At 38.1% G+C, this 17,059-nt stretch overlaps 1 protein-coding gene across 6 annotated transcripts in view; it reads left to right on the forward strand.

Annotated features, from left to right (window-relative positions):
• Nucleotides 1-726: 726 nt before the first annotated feature.
• LOC136878082 (uncharacterized) overlaps nt 727-17,059 on the forward strand; it is a 326,911-nt gene continuing 310,578 nt past the window's right edge. For 3 of the 6 annotated variants that reach the window (XM_067152062.2, XM_067152058.2, XM_067152066.2), the window contains exon 1: nt 812-920. Coding sequence is in view for 1 of the 6 variants with exons in the window: in XM_067152057.2 (XP_067008158.2) it covers nt 785-920 (136 nt within the window). In the remaining 5 variants the exon portion in view is untranslated. Of the gene's footprint in view, nt 921-17,059 lie in introns of all 6 variants that reach the window. The other 3 variants (XM_067152057.2, XM_068225466.1, XM_067152064.2) reach the window with 3 other exon arrangements.

Below are 17,059 nucleotides of genomic sequence, written 5' to 3' on the forward strand. Positions count from 1 at the left end.
CCAGAAGATATTTATTTCCACCTATTACTTTTTCGGTACAACGTATTTGTAATTCTTTTTCCTTCTATCATACATACACACAAATATTATTTTGAAAGAGAAGTAGGCCTACAGTACAAGCGTTTTGTCGAAAGAAGTCATTATATCGTGCACAAACCACAATGTTTACCTCTGCTCTGATTGGCTGGTTCTTAAAGTTAACGTAAAATTAACCGCAAGAGCTTGGAGTTTGCAATCCCTTAATTTTACGGACTCGCAGTTAAGTTTACGTCGGCGCATTGTGAATGGTTCCGTTAGATAAGATGGCCGCTAACTTCTAAGTTAACGTTAATTTTAAGTTTACGTTACGTTACGTTACGTTTGCATTGTGAATGGGGCTTAAGAAAGCCTATCCTAGCGGGCGAACTGAAAACTAAATTCGCTGATCCCACTTCTCATGGCTTATTTCCCAGCCTTGTAAGCAACGCTTCGGACTTAGTACAGTAAGGTACTTAAAATACATATTGTTCAAAAGTATGGTGTTGGAACAATATGCATCAATATGTTAGGAGGCACAGCACATAAGGAAATTTGCACAGACCACCCTGAAATAAAATCGTATGTCGGCATGACTATTATACGTTCATCCTGCCGTTTACAAGAAAAATCGGTAGACAGCGTGAAAGATGAATCTTGTATCTTTCAATAAACTGTTGATTGGAAGTCGTATTCAATCTAGGTCAGCTGTGTCGGACAACATAAAGGAGAAGAAATTGGGTGTTTTTGTGCCCTTAACGTAAGTTGCATGTTGGCTACCCTGTCTTTAGTCGAGCTGTCAAGCGGCAATGTATACAAATATGTTGATGTTTTGGAGGAGGTTATTGGTTTTCATTTTCGCGAGCATATTTGGACAGTAGTATATAAAGAAGTGTTCTCAGCAGGTGACTCTGTTATTCTATTTTATCATTCCAAACTAAGAAGTGTTTGTAGTGGAAGTTCAGTTGTTCAGTTTCATTATTTTGCCAAGGCAATTTAATTTGGAATAAGTACCACTTGTTACATGTTTGATAATATCTTGCATAAGTGATCGTTTCTTTTAACACGGTGTAAACTTATCACAGTTGCCGTTATATGCCTTTATAAGGATCACGCGCAGATGTGAAAAGAGAAATATGAAGGTGTATTGTACCTTTTGCAACAAGCTTTTTGGCTCCCCTAGTACATTACTGATTATCCTACTTTTCACATTTTAATAATTCAGTTATTACAAGCAATTGATATTAGGTTTTTGGTGTTTTATCTGAGACCATGTGTGATTTTACAATCTTTGATAGTTAAACAACACATTTGCTCTCTACTCAGCTCATCCAAGCTCCTAACACATTTCAATACTTTTTCCATAGATTACTGTGGGAAGTAATTGGAGCTCATTTTTTCTTTCAATAGTTATGAATGCACTATGTGAAAACATATTATGATAATTTTGGGATTCGTTTTCTGCATCATGTTTCATTATTCTGTCTTGCAATGTGAGGTGCTGGTAGGATCTTCTTTTTGTTCCTTACTCGGGTCTGGTACACCTTCACGCTATCTCCAATTCGGGTCTCAGAAATTTTTGACCCTAAAGGGCGAATTCTATCATGTCCAAAAAAGGAACTTAGATGCGAAAACTAAGATTTTTTGCAAATTGTACGTAATTATTAGTTGTAAATTTAGAATTGTCACTTCAGTATTTACCCATACACATATGGGCAAGAAAGGACCATTGCAATCAACTGACTACATAGCATAGTTATTTAGTTTGATTTGTTCATGATTTTAGAATGAAATGCTGGCTTAGCCCATAGATATCTATAAGTAATTTAAAGGGAGATGACTGTGTCAATAGCATTTATAGCAAGTTAAATAACTGATATAGTATCCTTTAGGCGTCTGTTTAAAATGGAGCGAGTTTTCCACATGGTTATGGTCTCATGAGCTTGAATTTGGAAGATGTTAGGTTTGAATCACGCCGTCGACAGAGTCTATGAAGATGGCTATCCGTGGTTTCTGATTTTCACACCAGGCTGTACCTTAATTAAGGCCACATTCGCTACTTTCTCAACCCTAGCCCTTTCCCATCCTTTAGTCGCCAAAAAAGTTTGATGTATTAGCCTAGTGAAATGTTAAACCACCAGGAAAAAAAAAAAAAAAGGTAGTGTCTCTTTAAGACTGATAGTGAAAGATAGCATTGTTGTTGTTGCAATTAGTATTACTCAAACCAATTCTACCCCTTGTGAAATATTTGTTACCTTCGTTGACCCCTATATTAGGCTTCAAGTTTTTAACCAGGAATGCAAAAATGATTATCCACAATACAATCATTTGACCAGTACTTCTGTATGGTTCTAAGACATCGAGTATAACCAAGAAAGAGCACGTACTGAGGATGCAGGATAACAGAACACCGGTAGATCTATACAAGTGATCTCTTAATGGGAAAAGACCTTCAGGAAGACTCCTAAGCACCTGTAAGAAGGAGATCAACAAGGTATGCCGGATCCTCCAAATTGATAACTGGGAAGAGCAGGCTCAAGATCGAAATGGATGGAAGAGAATTGTGAGATCGGCACGGGAACTTCACGTCCCTCAGAACCCCATGGAGTGAGTGTGTGAGTGAGCGAGTTCATTGATCTTTCTGATTCTCATCTGATGTAAAAATGGGAAACCACAGAAAACCATCTTCGGGTCTGCCGGCAGTGAGGTTCGAACCCACTGTCTCCCGAATGCAAGCCGAAAGCTATGTGAACCATCCACGCATCCGCTTGATAATATGAAAGTGTCTCATGTATTGCCAGCTGTCTTAACACTGGTACTAATAAAAAGAAAAGTGTACCCAGTTTGTATTACAGGAAGCTATTTATCAATCTTTGTTGTACTTGACCAATGATCTTTTCCTTTTCACACAGTATGTGATTTCATTCATATCAGCTGTTACCTAACATGCACACCCAGGTCTCTGTGGGGTCATAGTACCGATTATTGTGGCAGATCTGCCTATGTGAGTCCCAGAGCACACTGACCCAGTGTGTAACATCTGGTATGGGTCCCAGCTCAGGGTTACAAGTGAAGACCTCAACGGCATCTACGGCGGAGAAGGTGGACTTTGGTACGGTGGAGATGTGGAAGGGGCAAATCTGTAGCGTCTGTACTCTGGAGTAGCGGCTACAAAAGGCATCTGACTCCATGTTAGGGGCGGCCTAATTTTGAACCTGGCAGTAGGTATAAAATGCCTATGGATTAGCAGATATGGTGCCTCGAAAAATGTTAGGGTGTCCTCTACCAAAGAAAGTGGAGAGGAACCATATTTGCCCCTACTCGGCTACAGCTGGATAAAGGGAAATGATAGTGATGATGATCTTGTTATGGAATTCATGCGCTGCCAGTCTCGTCACTAGGTGGTGCAGCTCACAGTTTGCTTCTCTCCAGGCATAGCTGATCATTACATCAGTGATGTGAAACTCACTCCATATTTCCTTCTCTCCTCTTTTGTAAATAGCCACTTCTAACTAGACGGTAGAGATAATGCAAGTCTGAAATCTTCTAGGAAAAGTGTTTCCCTTGCAAAGACAGAGACTGCTGTTGGACACTCAACTGTAGGCTTTAATTACTAACAAACCAATGGGCCTGGCACAAAATGGCATACAGGCCGGGCCACGAGAAATGTTTTTAAATCTAGGAGCCAGCACTCAAACCTGGCAGCCAGATAATTTTTCTAGTACTTGCATCGTTAATATACTAGCATCCTGCCTCCTGAAAATAAAACATGGTGGTAGTAACTATAGGTATTGTGATTTTATAGTTTTATAAACTATAACAGATTACCATAAAATGTAAAGACAGCAGGACAGTGAACTAAATAAGACATGCCATTATGTATACATATTTATGAAACTAGCCAGTTGTTGCATACTTATATTTTGATACTGTTCTAAGCAACTTGTAAACCATAAAATATAAATAAGAAAGTGAATGTTATTGTCCAGAACACCAAATTCTACAATTCCTTTGTATATATTAGCCTGTCATGTAAAAGGATTAATAACTTAAAATTTAAACATTGTCTACCTATCTAAAAAAAAAAATACAAGGAATAAACCATACTTTACAAGACATCCTTATTTTTCCTTTTGTGTCCATGCACATGCCTAGGAGCTTCGTATCCTGTCAACATACGGAAATAAATTCCGTGAGAGTATGTGCTATTTCACTTTACAATTATCATCATTAATTGTTATGCTCATTACTGAGCCAATATAAATGGTCCGTATTGGACATTATAACTTTTCCAGCTAACTCATTCCTGGTTGCCAGCATTTCGCCCTCGTGTGCTAGGTTGGGCTCATCAGTTGGTATCTAGCACACTAGCCAATGCTGGCAACCAGTCCCTATGGGAATCCACATCTATATCATCATTACTGAGCATCGTGACCTCATAACTGTATCATTTCCGTGTTACAACCTTGACGAGATGTCTTCATTCCGAGCGGTTTTCACATTTTAAAAATATGGTATGAAGTGGTAGACCAGTGATCTTCTTCGCCTGATCTATCCATGTACTTGCTGTTCTTTCTCGTTGTCTACTGTCTTTGATTTTGCCTTGCAAAATGATCTTTTCCAAGTTCTCTCTGTCTCGTTTGAAAATATGGCCAAGGAACTGGAGGTAACACTCACTCACATGGGATGATAGACATTTCTTGATGCAGAGTTAATCCTGAATGGAAACATTAGTTCTTCTTTCTGTCCAGGGTACATGTAGCATTCTCCGCCAACACCACATCTAAAAGGCATAAATGCGCTTTTTGTCTTTAACATTCACGGTCCAGGTCTCACAGTCGTACAAAAAGACTGAGAACACTAGTGATTCTACCAAGCGCATCTTCGTAACTTTTGATATTGCCCGGTTCTGCCAGATCTTAGTAAGTTTAACCATTGCAGCACGACCTAAGACAATAGGTCTTTTTACCTTTTTATCACAGTTTCCCGTGTCATTGATGACTGACCCCAGGTATACAAATTCCTTTACTATATCCAGGTCCTTTAGGTATCCTGTAATTCGGATTTGATCTTGCCCATCAACTACCATTAGTTTGGTCTTCTTGATGTTTATCTCTAGACCATACTGAAGACTAGTGTTCTTCACCCTTTTAAGCAGGTCATAAAGTTCCTCTTCACTACCAGCAGTGAGGGAAATGTCATCTGCAAAGCGCAGGTTGTTAATTTTTTCTGCCACCAATCGAGATTCCACCATTCCAGCCATTGAGAGCTCTTTTGATGAGACACTCTGCATAGATGTTGTAGAGTTGAAGTGATAATATACAACCTTACCTTACTCCTTTTTGTCACATTGAAAATGCCTGAGACATCACCATCCACCTTTATGGTTGTTGCGTGGTTTTTACACAGGCCTTTCAATAATGATATTAAATCATGGAACCCCAAATTCCTTTAGCACCTGACACAACTTGTCCCACATAACACAATCAAAGGCCTTTTTGTAGTCCAGGAAGCAAATAAAAGCAGGGACAGAAAACTCGCGACATTTCTCAATTATCTGTCTCAAGTTCAGGATAAACTCTGGTGTTCCTTTACCTGCAACAAAGCCTGCCTGTTCCGCATATATCTGAGGTTGCAGGAGTGGTTTTAGGCCTTGATTTATTATGTAGAGCAGAACTTTGCTTGCATGGGATATTAATGCGATAGTACGATAATTGGAACAATCCCTTGTAGACCCCTATTTGTGAAGAGGGATTAGTATTGATGTTGTCCAGTCCTTGGGCCATTCACCAGTTTTCCACACCACAATTCCAAAATGATGCGTACAGTTTACCTTGGGAAGATATAAAGCAGTTACACGACACAGACATGAAAGTGACCAGATTTAACTCTCTACTTATAGGAACCGGGTGAGTTGGCCATGCGGTTAGGGTCGTGCAGCTGTGAGCTTGCATCCGGGAGATAGTGGGTTCGAACCCCACTGTTGGCAGCCCTGAAGATGGTTTTCCGTGGTTTCCCACTTTCACACCAGGCAAATGCTGGGGCTGTACCTTAATTAAGGCCACGGCCATTTCCTTACCACTCCTAGGCCCTTCCTGTCCCATCGTCACCATAAGACTTATATGTGTCGGTGCCACGTAAAGCAGATAGCTATTCATAGGACTATATGACAAGCATGCTCCAGTTAGGCAAGCTAGAGTCACTCGCTCTCCTGCACCTTGGTTAACTAGCGATATAAAAGCAACAATGGCTTGCCGTGATGGAATGTTCCGCCGATACAAGGAAACAAATAATGAACTAAATTTTGAACAGTATCATCTTTTACGAAACAGAACAAAGCAATTAATTCGCAATAGCAAATTTAATCACATTAAAAATGTATCAAGGAACTTCAATGCACGTGAAACCTGGAACCAACTTCTAGCTATGAGAGTTGGAAATTGCAAAGAGCCACATGTGCCAACTATACCTCTCGATACACTTAATTCTCACTTCATAACTGACCCAATAAAGGAATCTCAACCTCAAAATCATATCCTTCTAAATAAAAGAATCAGTGACTCTACAGAAAACGAACATAATTTCTCTTTTCACCCTGTAAGTGTAAATGATGTAAAGCGTATTTTGAATTCAGTTAAAACGCAAGCTAAAGGAGCAGATAACATCCCAATAGCCTTTATAAAATACATTATTGGCGCGGTCCTACCAGTCATAAACATATTGTAAACTACTGTCTCACTACAGGGACGTTTCCAACTCCATGGAAGGATGCTCTAGTAACCCCAATATTAAAGCATACCACAGCAAATGCGCCATCTGATTACCAGCCTATTTCGATTCTTCGCCCTCTCTCTGGAAAGTTCTTGAATGAGTTGAACATGAGCAGCTAGTAGAATTCTTAATCAGACACACTCCTTTTCACCCATTACAATCTGGCTTCAGAAAAGGACACAGTACTACGACTGCACTTCTTCGGGTAACAGATGACATAAGACTAGCAATGGACAAACGGCAGGTGACGATACTGACACTCCTTGACTTTAGTAGCGTGTTTGACATGTTAAATATAGACATACTATTATCCACGCTCTGCTCTCTGCATATCGGCCCGATAGCCCTAATTTTTTAAAAGTCATACCTTACAAACCGTTGCCAGTGCGTATTGGTAAACAATCAAAGATCCCAATGGGCTGTAAAATCATCCGGTGTCCCTCAAGGGTCTGTTCTAGGGCCCATATTGTTTGTCTTCCATATTAATATATCCTCCACAATTCAGTATTGCAACTACCACTTATATGCTGATGAGCTGCAGATATACAAACACACCACTACAAACAATTTACATGAAACAGTTCAGCATATTAACTCAGATATTGAAAGCCATACCACCTATTCTAAAAACAACCACTTAATCCTAAATCATAAAACACAAAGTATTTCACATAGGAAACTCTAAATTATTACCGGTACATGTAATAAGCAATATCAATCCTCTTCCAGTTATAATCAATGACATTGCTGTATCGTACCTTAAAAATGTAACTAATCTTGGAAAATCCATCAATGAAAATCTGACCTGGAATGAACATGTAACAAACATATGTAGAAAGATTCATGCAGCTCTTTATTGCCTGAAACATCACAAGAAATCTTTTCCTCAAAAACTTTAATTAAAATTAATCCAAGCACTACTGTTTCCTATTTTAGACTACTGTGATATGGTACTAGTCAATCTAAATGCTGAACAAGCTTTGAGACTTCAACGAGCACAAAACTCATGCATATGATATGCCTTCCAACTGAGACATGACGCTCATGTTACACCATATTTCAAAACATTGAGATGGCTATGCATAAATGAACGAAGGAATTGTCACCTAATGACACTTGTTTACCAAGTGCTCTCGACAAACACTCCTACTTACCTATCTTCTAATTTTCATTTCCTTTCCCCATTCCATGAAATTAGTACCAGTTCTGGTTCCCTACTTGAAATTTCACTAAATTGAACAAATTCCTACAATCATTCCTTTTTAGTTACTATACCGAGACTCTGGAATACACTCCCAATGGATATTTGGCACGTTACTTCCTGTCAAAAATTCAAATCTGTCTGCCGAAAGTTTTTCCTGGGAACATATAACTAAGTTGTGCGAGTCATTGTGTGTATGTTGTGTGAATGAGTTTTCTTTTATCTATTATGCACTTATCATTATTATTATTATTGTTAGTATTGTCACACTAAGTGCTATACTGATTTGTAACTTAGTCTTATAATTATCTGTCCGTAGTATTTCTTTTTAGAATTACTTTGTGTTACTTTTACGTTTACATTTTAAAATTTTATTGTTTATAGTGGTGAAGTGTATGAGAGGGCCGTGAGCCCTAACTTCGCCACAAATGTAAGTCAGGAATAAATAAATAAATATTACATACCGAATGTAAAACACGCATGCCCTCCTCCCCTATCACTTTCAGCATTTTTCCTGAAATACCATCGATACCTGGGGCTTTGTTGTTCTTCACATGATTGACAGCATTCACAATTTCAGTGAATAAAATATCAGGTTATTTGTCATACCTCATAGAAATTTTCTGTTCAGCAGAATTATTTCCTTTGCAATACAGCATTTCACAGTATTGTTTCCACCTCTCTATTGCTTTGTTCTTAGCAGTAATAAGGTTGCCATCTTCATCTTCAATCACCCATGTGCGTGGTTTGAACTCACAGGTAATGCTGTTGACTTTTTAAAAAAGATCACGTGTTTGATTCAGCCTTTGATGTTGGTCTATTTCATCACAAATACTGGTGTGATACTGTGTCTCGTCAGTTCTGCAATTGTGCTGCATTTCACGGCAAAGTTCATTGTATGCTTCTTCGTCTTGCTTGGTTTGAATTCAATGTTTCTTCAGTATGCTCCTTTCTTCTATCAGCAGTAGAGTGGTGTTCGATATCGAGGGGCTTAGCTTGGGGAGACTTAGTAAATGGTTCAGAGAGAGGAGTTTATGATTGTTTTAAGGTTGTCCCATGTTTGAGAGGCTGATCCTTCCTCCTGTACTTGCTGGATTCTTTCCCCAAAATCTTGGAGAACATTTTTGTCAGTAATGCGAACCTGTGTCACTCTCTTCTTCTTGGTCAATTTCAGTTTGATCCGCATTTTTATGGATAGCATAATGTGGTCACTACCACAGTCTGCTCCAGGATAGGTCTTGCATTCCAGTACAGAAGTCCGCCATCGTTGCTGCACCAAAATGACATCAATCTGATTTCGAACCCTGTCGCCAGGAGAAATCCATCTGTATCACTTTACAGTAACAAAAATCAATTTAATAGCAAAAGATATTCTGTTTTGATAGTCAAGGAGCATCACAGAATATTATTCATGTCATTTACATGAGAAGAATATTTGAGTTATTCCTATGTCGGTATATACTTTTTTTATGAGAGGTTTCCTCAACACCCAGTTGTTTATACTGTACTTAACATTAATTTTTCTTCTATTGCTTATATAATGTGGCCTTGATTATTATTATTTAAAATGGTAGTACTGTAACATTAGTATCAAAGCGGAAATTGTGCGGAGTGGCAAGGGGTTATGTATTATTACATGCGTTTTACAATAGTTCAGTGACACCGAATAGGGAATTAAACATATAAAGGGGGAGATTGTACTCGGCTCGAAAAATAAGGCACCAAAGAAAAATTTTTAGGCACCATGGTGACCTGGCGCCTGAGATTTATCATGCCCTGTTATAGGCCTAGCAATATTTTCCTTATTTAATTCTGCATTCGAGTGTATATGACAAATTGTTTTAGAAGTTCATTATTTATTTTTTTATTAGTGGTTGTAATAAATATTGTCTGGGTTTTTGGTTTTTTTTCTAGGAACTGCTCACTTAAAAATATATACATGAAAAACTACTGATCTGATGGTAATAACATTTTTACATAGCCACATGTATTCATAACATAGTGTGATACGTTTTTTTATTTTGACCACCCCGAAGAAATTTCTTAACTTTTCTACAGCAACTTTTGCTCAGCCCAGGATAAATGTACAACAGGAAACTTGTGCTTGTTTTGAAGCACTCAGTCATTGTTATCAGAAACTATAATCACTGATACTGTACAGTGTAATGCTGAATTTATGAACAAAATAATATTGATGGGAAGGTGTGTGTGCGCTGGCCTGTGCGATTAACAGCAGGCAAGGTGGTAAAATCGGGTACAGTGTTACTGCACTCAGTAGTAAACACAGCACATAAAGAAGATAGCTTTTTGTTTACTTTCAACTTATGATTTTATTTCTTCTTACAAATTCCTCTTCCCATGACTATAAGGACTTTGGGCATACAATTGCAAATTTAAAAATGGTGGGCTTCCTAATGTAGAAATGTCACACTGTATACTTTTTACAAAGGTTATTTACATAATTATTAACATTATTTACATACTTGACATTATTTAATTCCATCAGTATTCTTAGTCAGGTCAGGTACTTCCTGCTTCCATATGCGACTGTCTGGCCGAGGGTTGGGCGGCTGTTACTAGACCTGACAAACTGAGGGAGAACCAATGGCTATGGGCAGAGGAGTTTACCCTTAGGGGTCTTGTTGAAGTCTTTGTGTAGGAAATGATATAAATTCAACAGGAAGCTGCTGCCTTGCAGATGTGGCAGGGGACTGCTAAAGGCTAAGGGAGATAACCCTGACAGAAAGTCTTTTCTAACATTAGGCCTAGCAAGTCAGTTGGAAAGCAACTGCAATTGCTTTCAATAATTATACGAGCCTTGGATGCAAACAAAGAACTCGGAGTAGACAACAGCACTCGCAAACCTATGCTAGATATAATGGCTTACAGCCTGATGATAGGCCAGGCCTTGCGATTGTGCAACAACCCCAGAGAAGACAACATATTCAAATAGGAACAATCAATGTACTGACTGGGAAATGTGAAAAGTTAGTGGACATCATGGGGAGAAGGAAAATATCACTGGTAGGACTGAGTGAAACTAAATGGAAAGGTAACGGGAAGAAGAGTTGAGGAAGAAATATACCCTGTACTGGAATGGTTACAACAGAGAGATGAGAAATGGAGTAGGATTGATATTGTCAAAAGAGTTAGATGGTATTACAGAGATCCAGTACATCAATGAGAGTATTATAAAGACAACAGTTCACCTAGGAAAAGAGAAGCTGACACCGGTGCAAGTGTATGCCCCTCAGACGGGTAACAGTCAAGATGAAAAGAACAAGTTTCTCAAAGACCTAGAAGAGACTATCAGTGAAGAGAGGGTAATCATCATCGGGGACCTCAGCGCACAGCTCGAGACAGACAGGAATGGCTATTTGAAGGTGATGGGACCACGTGGCCATGGGAGAAGTAATTCAGAAGGGGAACATCTCCTAGACTTCTGCATAAGAAACTGTTTGGTCTTCAGCTGTCTTCAACGGAAGAGACAGTCACAAGATTACCCATTACGGCTGGAATGAAAAGAGCAAGACGGTCATTGACTTAATTAATGAATTTCTAAAATAATTTGTCTTATACTCTCTAGTACAGAATTAAACAAAGAAAATATTGGTATAATTCAGTTTGAAATAGGCCTGTCTGTACATTTGTAATTAATGCCTAAACTCGAGTGTCCATTAAAAAAAAATTGACAGTAGTCTTGAAGCGGTGAACTTGGAGAGGCATAGGACAGAAGACAGTACTGTTAGTGCTGTTCGCTATGTAGCTATACCTGTGATGAATGGTGTTAAGGTATTGCTTGTAGGATTGGTTGATGTGTATGTTTCAGTGGGCTTATCAGACTGATGCGCAACATAACCTTGGCTCGATTAAAGCAATATGGAGCTACCTCATTCCTCGTTTCCTTGTTGTGACTCTTTGGTGATGCATCTGCTTTCTGTGAAAACTGTGTGTGGAGCCATCATCTAACAATAAATTGCAGTGAAACTGTATTTACAGATGTCATACCACTTGAAACAGGAACCCTGACATGATAAATATTTCTTTTAATGATCTAGTTGCTAATGTAATATAGGAACAAAATTTTGGCTATGGATACAATATGGCCTCAAATGGCCTGGACACATTCACTGTTTATTTAAAATTATTTAACTTAGAGCCACAGAAAATGAAATAATTGGAATGCTCTAATTATCAAAAACATATATTTGTAATGCTAGTGGTGCCTGTTTGTCATGTGTTCATAATAAGGCTATATGTAAATTGATGCAGTAACTTACAACCTCGGCAACATTTATTATAGCCAAGGTAAGCTGAAGAATAAAATATTTCTTAGGTTTATAGTCATGATAGGATTACATAATGAAATCAGTAAATAATGCTCCTTCCACTTACAAAATATAATGTAACATCATATATATTCAAAATGTAGAAACTAGTTTTTTATCATCATCATCAACGTCCCACTCCAGTTGCCCGGGTGTGGTTACAAGCCGCCTTCTCTCCTTTCTGTCCTTTGACTTTTCCTGCTCCATTACTTCCGCCACATCTAATCCAGTTTCTCCAATGTCCTTCCAAATCTGATCCATCCACCTTCTGCTCGGTCTTCCAACTGGTCTCTTTCCCTTAACTTCTCTTCGCAATTCCCTTCTTGCAATCTGTTCCTTTCCCATTCTTTTTACATGTCCGAACCATCTCAGTCTTGGTTTCTGTATGTTCTGTACTAACGGTTCTATATTTAGCTATTCTCTGATTTTAATATTTTGGATTCTATCTCTTCTTGTCTTTTTAACCAATGTTCTTAAAAATTTCATTTCTTCTGCTTGGACTTATTAGTTACCAGCGTTTCTAGTCTGTATGTTACAATTGGTATGAAATACTGTTTATATACTGTTAATTTCGTTCTCGTGGGTACTTCGTCATCCCATAAAAGCTCTCTGGCTTGATGATAAAATGTTGTACATATACTTAGTCTCTTATTAATTTCAGGATTGATTTCATTACTTCCACTAATAATGCTACCCAGATATGTAAACTCTCCTACATTCTCTAACTGTTCTCTGTCTATGTTCACTTGGCTTCTCTTTTTCTCTTTTTCACAGTGTATGACTACAGTTTTATTTTTACTAATTACCATTCCAAACTGCTTCAGGTTTTGATTCCAAATGTCCAGTCTCCTTTGTACTTCCTTTTCTCCCTTTCCCCACATCACCACATCATCTGCAAATACCAAAGCATTCACTTCATCACTCCCCACTTGCACACTGCTTTTACTCTCATGATACAACAGTTTTATCTTGTTAATTAATGATTTTGGTACATTCCTTTTCCATAGTCATTCCCATACATGTTTTCTCTTAACTGTATCATGAGTTTTTTCCAAATCCAAAAATACGAATATGGTTTCCTTGTTGCTTTCCAGATGTTTTTCCATTATCGTTCGCACTGTAAATATAAAGTCTACTGTTATCTATTTGGTCTAAAGCCATATTGTTCTTCTTCTAACTGTGTTTCTATTATATCCCTCAGTCTTTTGTCTATGACTTTCTCCATTATTTTTAGCCTGTGTGATAATAGGGTTATGCCTCTATAATTTTCACATTTCTTCCCATTTCCTTTTTTGAACAGTGGTACAGTGGTTGCTTGTTGCCAATCTTCAGGTATCCTTTCATCCTTCCATATGGCATTGAGGGCTCTGTATAGCCACTGTAGTCCAATGCTTATGATGCTACAAAATATGGAATAAATATTTTTCTATATCCCACAATTTTTTCTTCATCTTATTCTTCTTTGTTTCCCCCCCCCCGTCAGGTGGGGGGTTGGCTTTTCTGGTAACTCTCCTTTAGTAACTTTGATCTTTTATTCTGTATTCAATTTTCATTAGCATTGGTACTATTCAGGTCCTTTCTGATGTAGATTTTCTGTCTTAATTTAGGTCTTCCCAAAGCTGGTTGGCCTTCTACTGCCTGCCTCTCCACATAGCCATCTGGTCTTCGCTTAAGTTTACCAAACCATTTGTTGATTTTCCCTGTTTCTGAGAACTTGGTGTTACTCTCAGAGATTGGCGAATGGTGTCAATTTGGAATTTTGTCTAGTCTGGTTACACCATCGGTCAGCCACACAAAGTTTCTGTTCGTCCATATTCTTTGTAGCCCAGCATTCTGAACCATATAGAATGGCTGGACAGACAACTGTTTTATGGATTTTGCTCTTCAGGTTAAGAGGGACGTTCCTCTCACATAGAACTCCAGTGGCTGCCTGCCACTTCATCCAGCCACTGTTGACCCAATTGGTAATATCTGTGTTGATGTCTGCATTATCCTGCATCACTGATCCAAGATATTTGAAGGTATTGGTTTTGCTACCTCCTTATTCACAATTTTTAAACCATCTGATCACAAGATCACTCGTGGAGATAACCTGTTTTAGCCCTGCCTATCTTGAACCCATTGTTCTACTCCTAACTAGTAGTAATGCATCATCTGCATAAGTAATTAGCGTACAATTATCGGGAAGCTTCTGTTGAAGAATGTCATCATAGAGTATGTTCCAAAGACCTGGGCTACAAGCAGAGCCTTGTGGGCATCCTCTATCTACGTTTCTTGTCACAGTTGTGCCACAAATGGTCAGGTGCACTTTTCTATTTGTGAAATAATTTTGCAGTAGTCTATAAATGTTTTTTGGACAACCCTTTACTTTCAGCTGATGCAACTCTTTAGGCCACCATGCAAAGTTGAACGCACCGGAGATATCTAATGATACTAGTAGTCCGAATTCTTTGCAGTCGTAGATAGATTTCATCCATTGTGTCACCTTATGTACTGCATCTTCTGTAGATTTTGATGGCATAAACCCAAATTGATTTCCATGTAAGCTGTTCTTTATCGTGAAGTTAAACATCACTCTATTAATTATAAGTTTCTTTAAGACATTTCCTAACACGAGTACGCTATTGGGCATAAACAATTGGCTGTATATTTATTTTGCTTTCCGTGTTTAGGGATCACTTTTATCGTGGCCTCTTTTCAACAGTCTGGAAAAACACAGAGTTCTAAACATTTATTGAAAAGTTTCAAGAACAAATCAGGACAGGCACTATGAATATGCTTCACGATATTTGCAGGTATGGCATCAATTCCTGGGGCTCTTTTATCATCTAACTTCGACTGGAGCTACATCCTGAATGTGTTTTGGTTGTTCGTCCATGCTGATGATGAAGAGGTATGGGTTGAGAGCTGACCGCTGTCACCCTTAAATGCAAATAATTCATGATATTGATTGATTGATTGATTGATTGATTGATTGATGCAGGCCCATCTTAACTATGAATTCTTCTGTAGTTCCACATTGGCATCTCACAGTCGTCTGGCTTCTTTGGTACACTTCTTTAACCCTACGCGGACAGAAACATTTTATTTCTCTGCGGCATCCGGGACATAGTGGGTTCGAATCCCACTATCGACAGCCCTGAAGATGGTTTTCCATGGTTCCCCATTTTCACACCAGGCAAATGCTGGGGCTGTACCTTAATTAAGGCCACGGCTGCTTCCTTCCAACTCCTAGGCCTTTCCTATCCCATCATCGCCATAAGATCTATCTGTGTCGGTGCGACGTAAAGCCCCTAGCAAAAAAAAATCTATACATTTCTGTACGTGGACTGAAAATGTGGCAAATTAAAACTCATCCAGAATTATCGAACACTAGCCATAAACGTGCATATGTACATAATATTAATTACTTAACTCGAATATTGGTTGTACTCCATAGTAGAGATCTGTAGGATATTACCAAATTTTTTCGCGACGGCATGTTAGCGCAGAAAGGGCACAAGAGTCATTCCACAGATAAGTTTTATGCTAATCAAAGCTCTTATATCAAATAGTGTTGAAGATGACCAGTCTTTGATTCTGCATCTTCTAGTTGGAGGTGTTTCCTGTTGTTTCTATTTATTTCCTTGGATTACTCTTTCCTGGTGAATTATGTAAAAATTTCGGTATCAAAAAATAGGAAAAGTGCTCTGTAGGCTCGTTCGCCATGTCAAAATATGAATGTAAAATTGGTCCTTGATTAATGTTACATATCAGAATGCTACGTGAAGGTCCTGTGTCCAAGTTACTAACATCATTGCTTTCGCAAGAGACAATTCTCTTGATTGGTCCATATTGAAGTTGACTATAAGCAAATTATCGCAAAAATAATTTATTCTATTATCACCACCTATTCAATACAAGCCATGTGCTATGTGAGTGAAATCTACATAACCCTAAACTTCTCAGGGACATGTTTTGCCCCTTGTTAAGGGCATCATCATCCTGTAGGTAACCTTAAGGTCAAATGACTGAAACATTAACTATTCATACAAGGATTACACTGAAAAATACGTTACACCTTAAAAACATCTTAAGTTAACATGTTACAATTATAATATAAAAAATGCCGCATTACACACTAAGAGTATTGAGATTTGATATTGTCTATACTCGTGAAAATGAAAATGGAAACTTAATTTTTTTTTTTTTTTTTTTTAAATTAAGAATTTGCAGATCTTTGGGATAGTAACAGTCTTGAGTAAAGATTGTATCTTCTTTGGGTACATCAATCCCAAATGTTCTGTATCTGAACTTGATAAAAACAATGTCCATTTGTTATAAACAACAGCTGGATATTTAAGAATAAATTAGATAACTTGAGTGTTGTGATTATAATGTTGTAAATTTAAAAAAAAAGATCATATGTTTTCTGTCGCGTAAAGCGGTGCCACAATGCCAAGTTTAGGTTGCTGCTTAATTGTCGAATTGTGTCCTTGACGTTACGAACATTCGTATGTGAATATTCTTACTTGTAGATGTGATTATTAGCCTTTGAGAGGGAAATTGTCTGTAATGAATTAAAAGAGAAGTTAAAATGAGTATTTTGAAGCACGGTATTGACAAGAAACTTCAAGTAGTTGATATGTCAATTGAGAAGTAACTTACTTGTCAAGGTAGCGCTAAGTAGATTTGATTTATAGAGCTCTGAAAATTCCTTTCTTCTAACAACTTAAAGGCTGAATTGAATTATATAAGAAATTTT

Source organism: Anabrus simplex, chromosome 1 (assembly GCF_040414725.1).
Source record: "Anabrus simplex isolate iqAnaSimp1 chromosome 1, ASM4041472v1, whole genome shotgun sequence".
Classification (NCBI taxonomy): domain Eukaryota; kingdom Metazoa; phylum Arthropoda; class Insecta; order Orthoptera; family Tettigoniidae; genus Anabrus; species Anabrus simplex.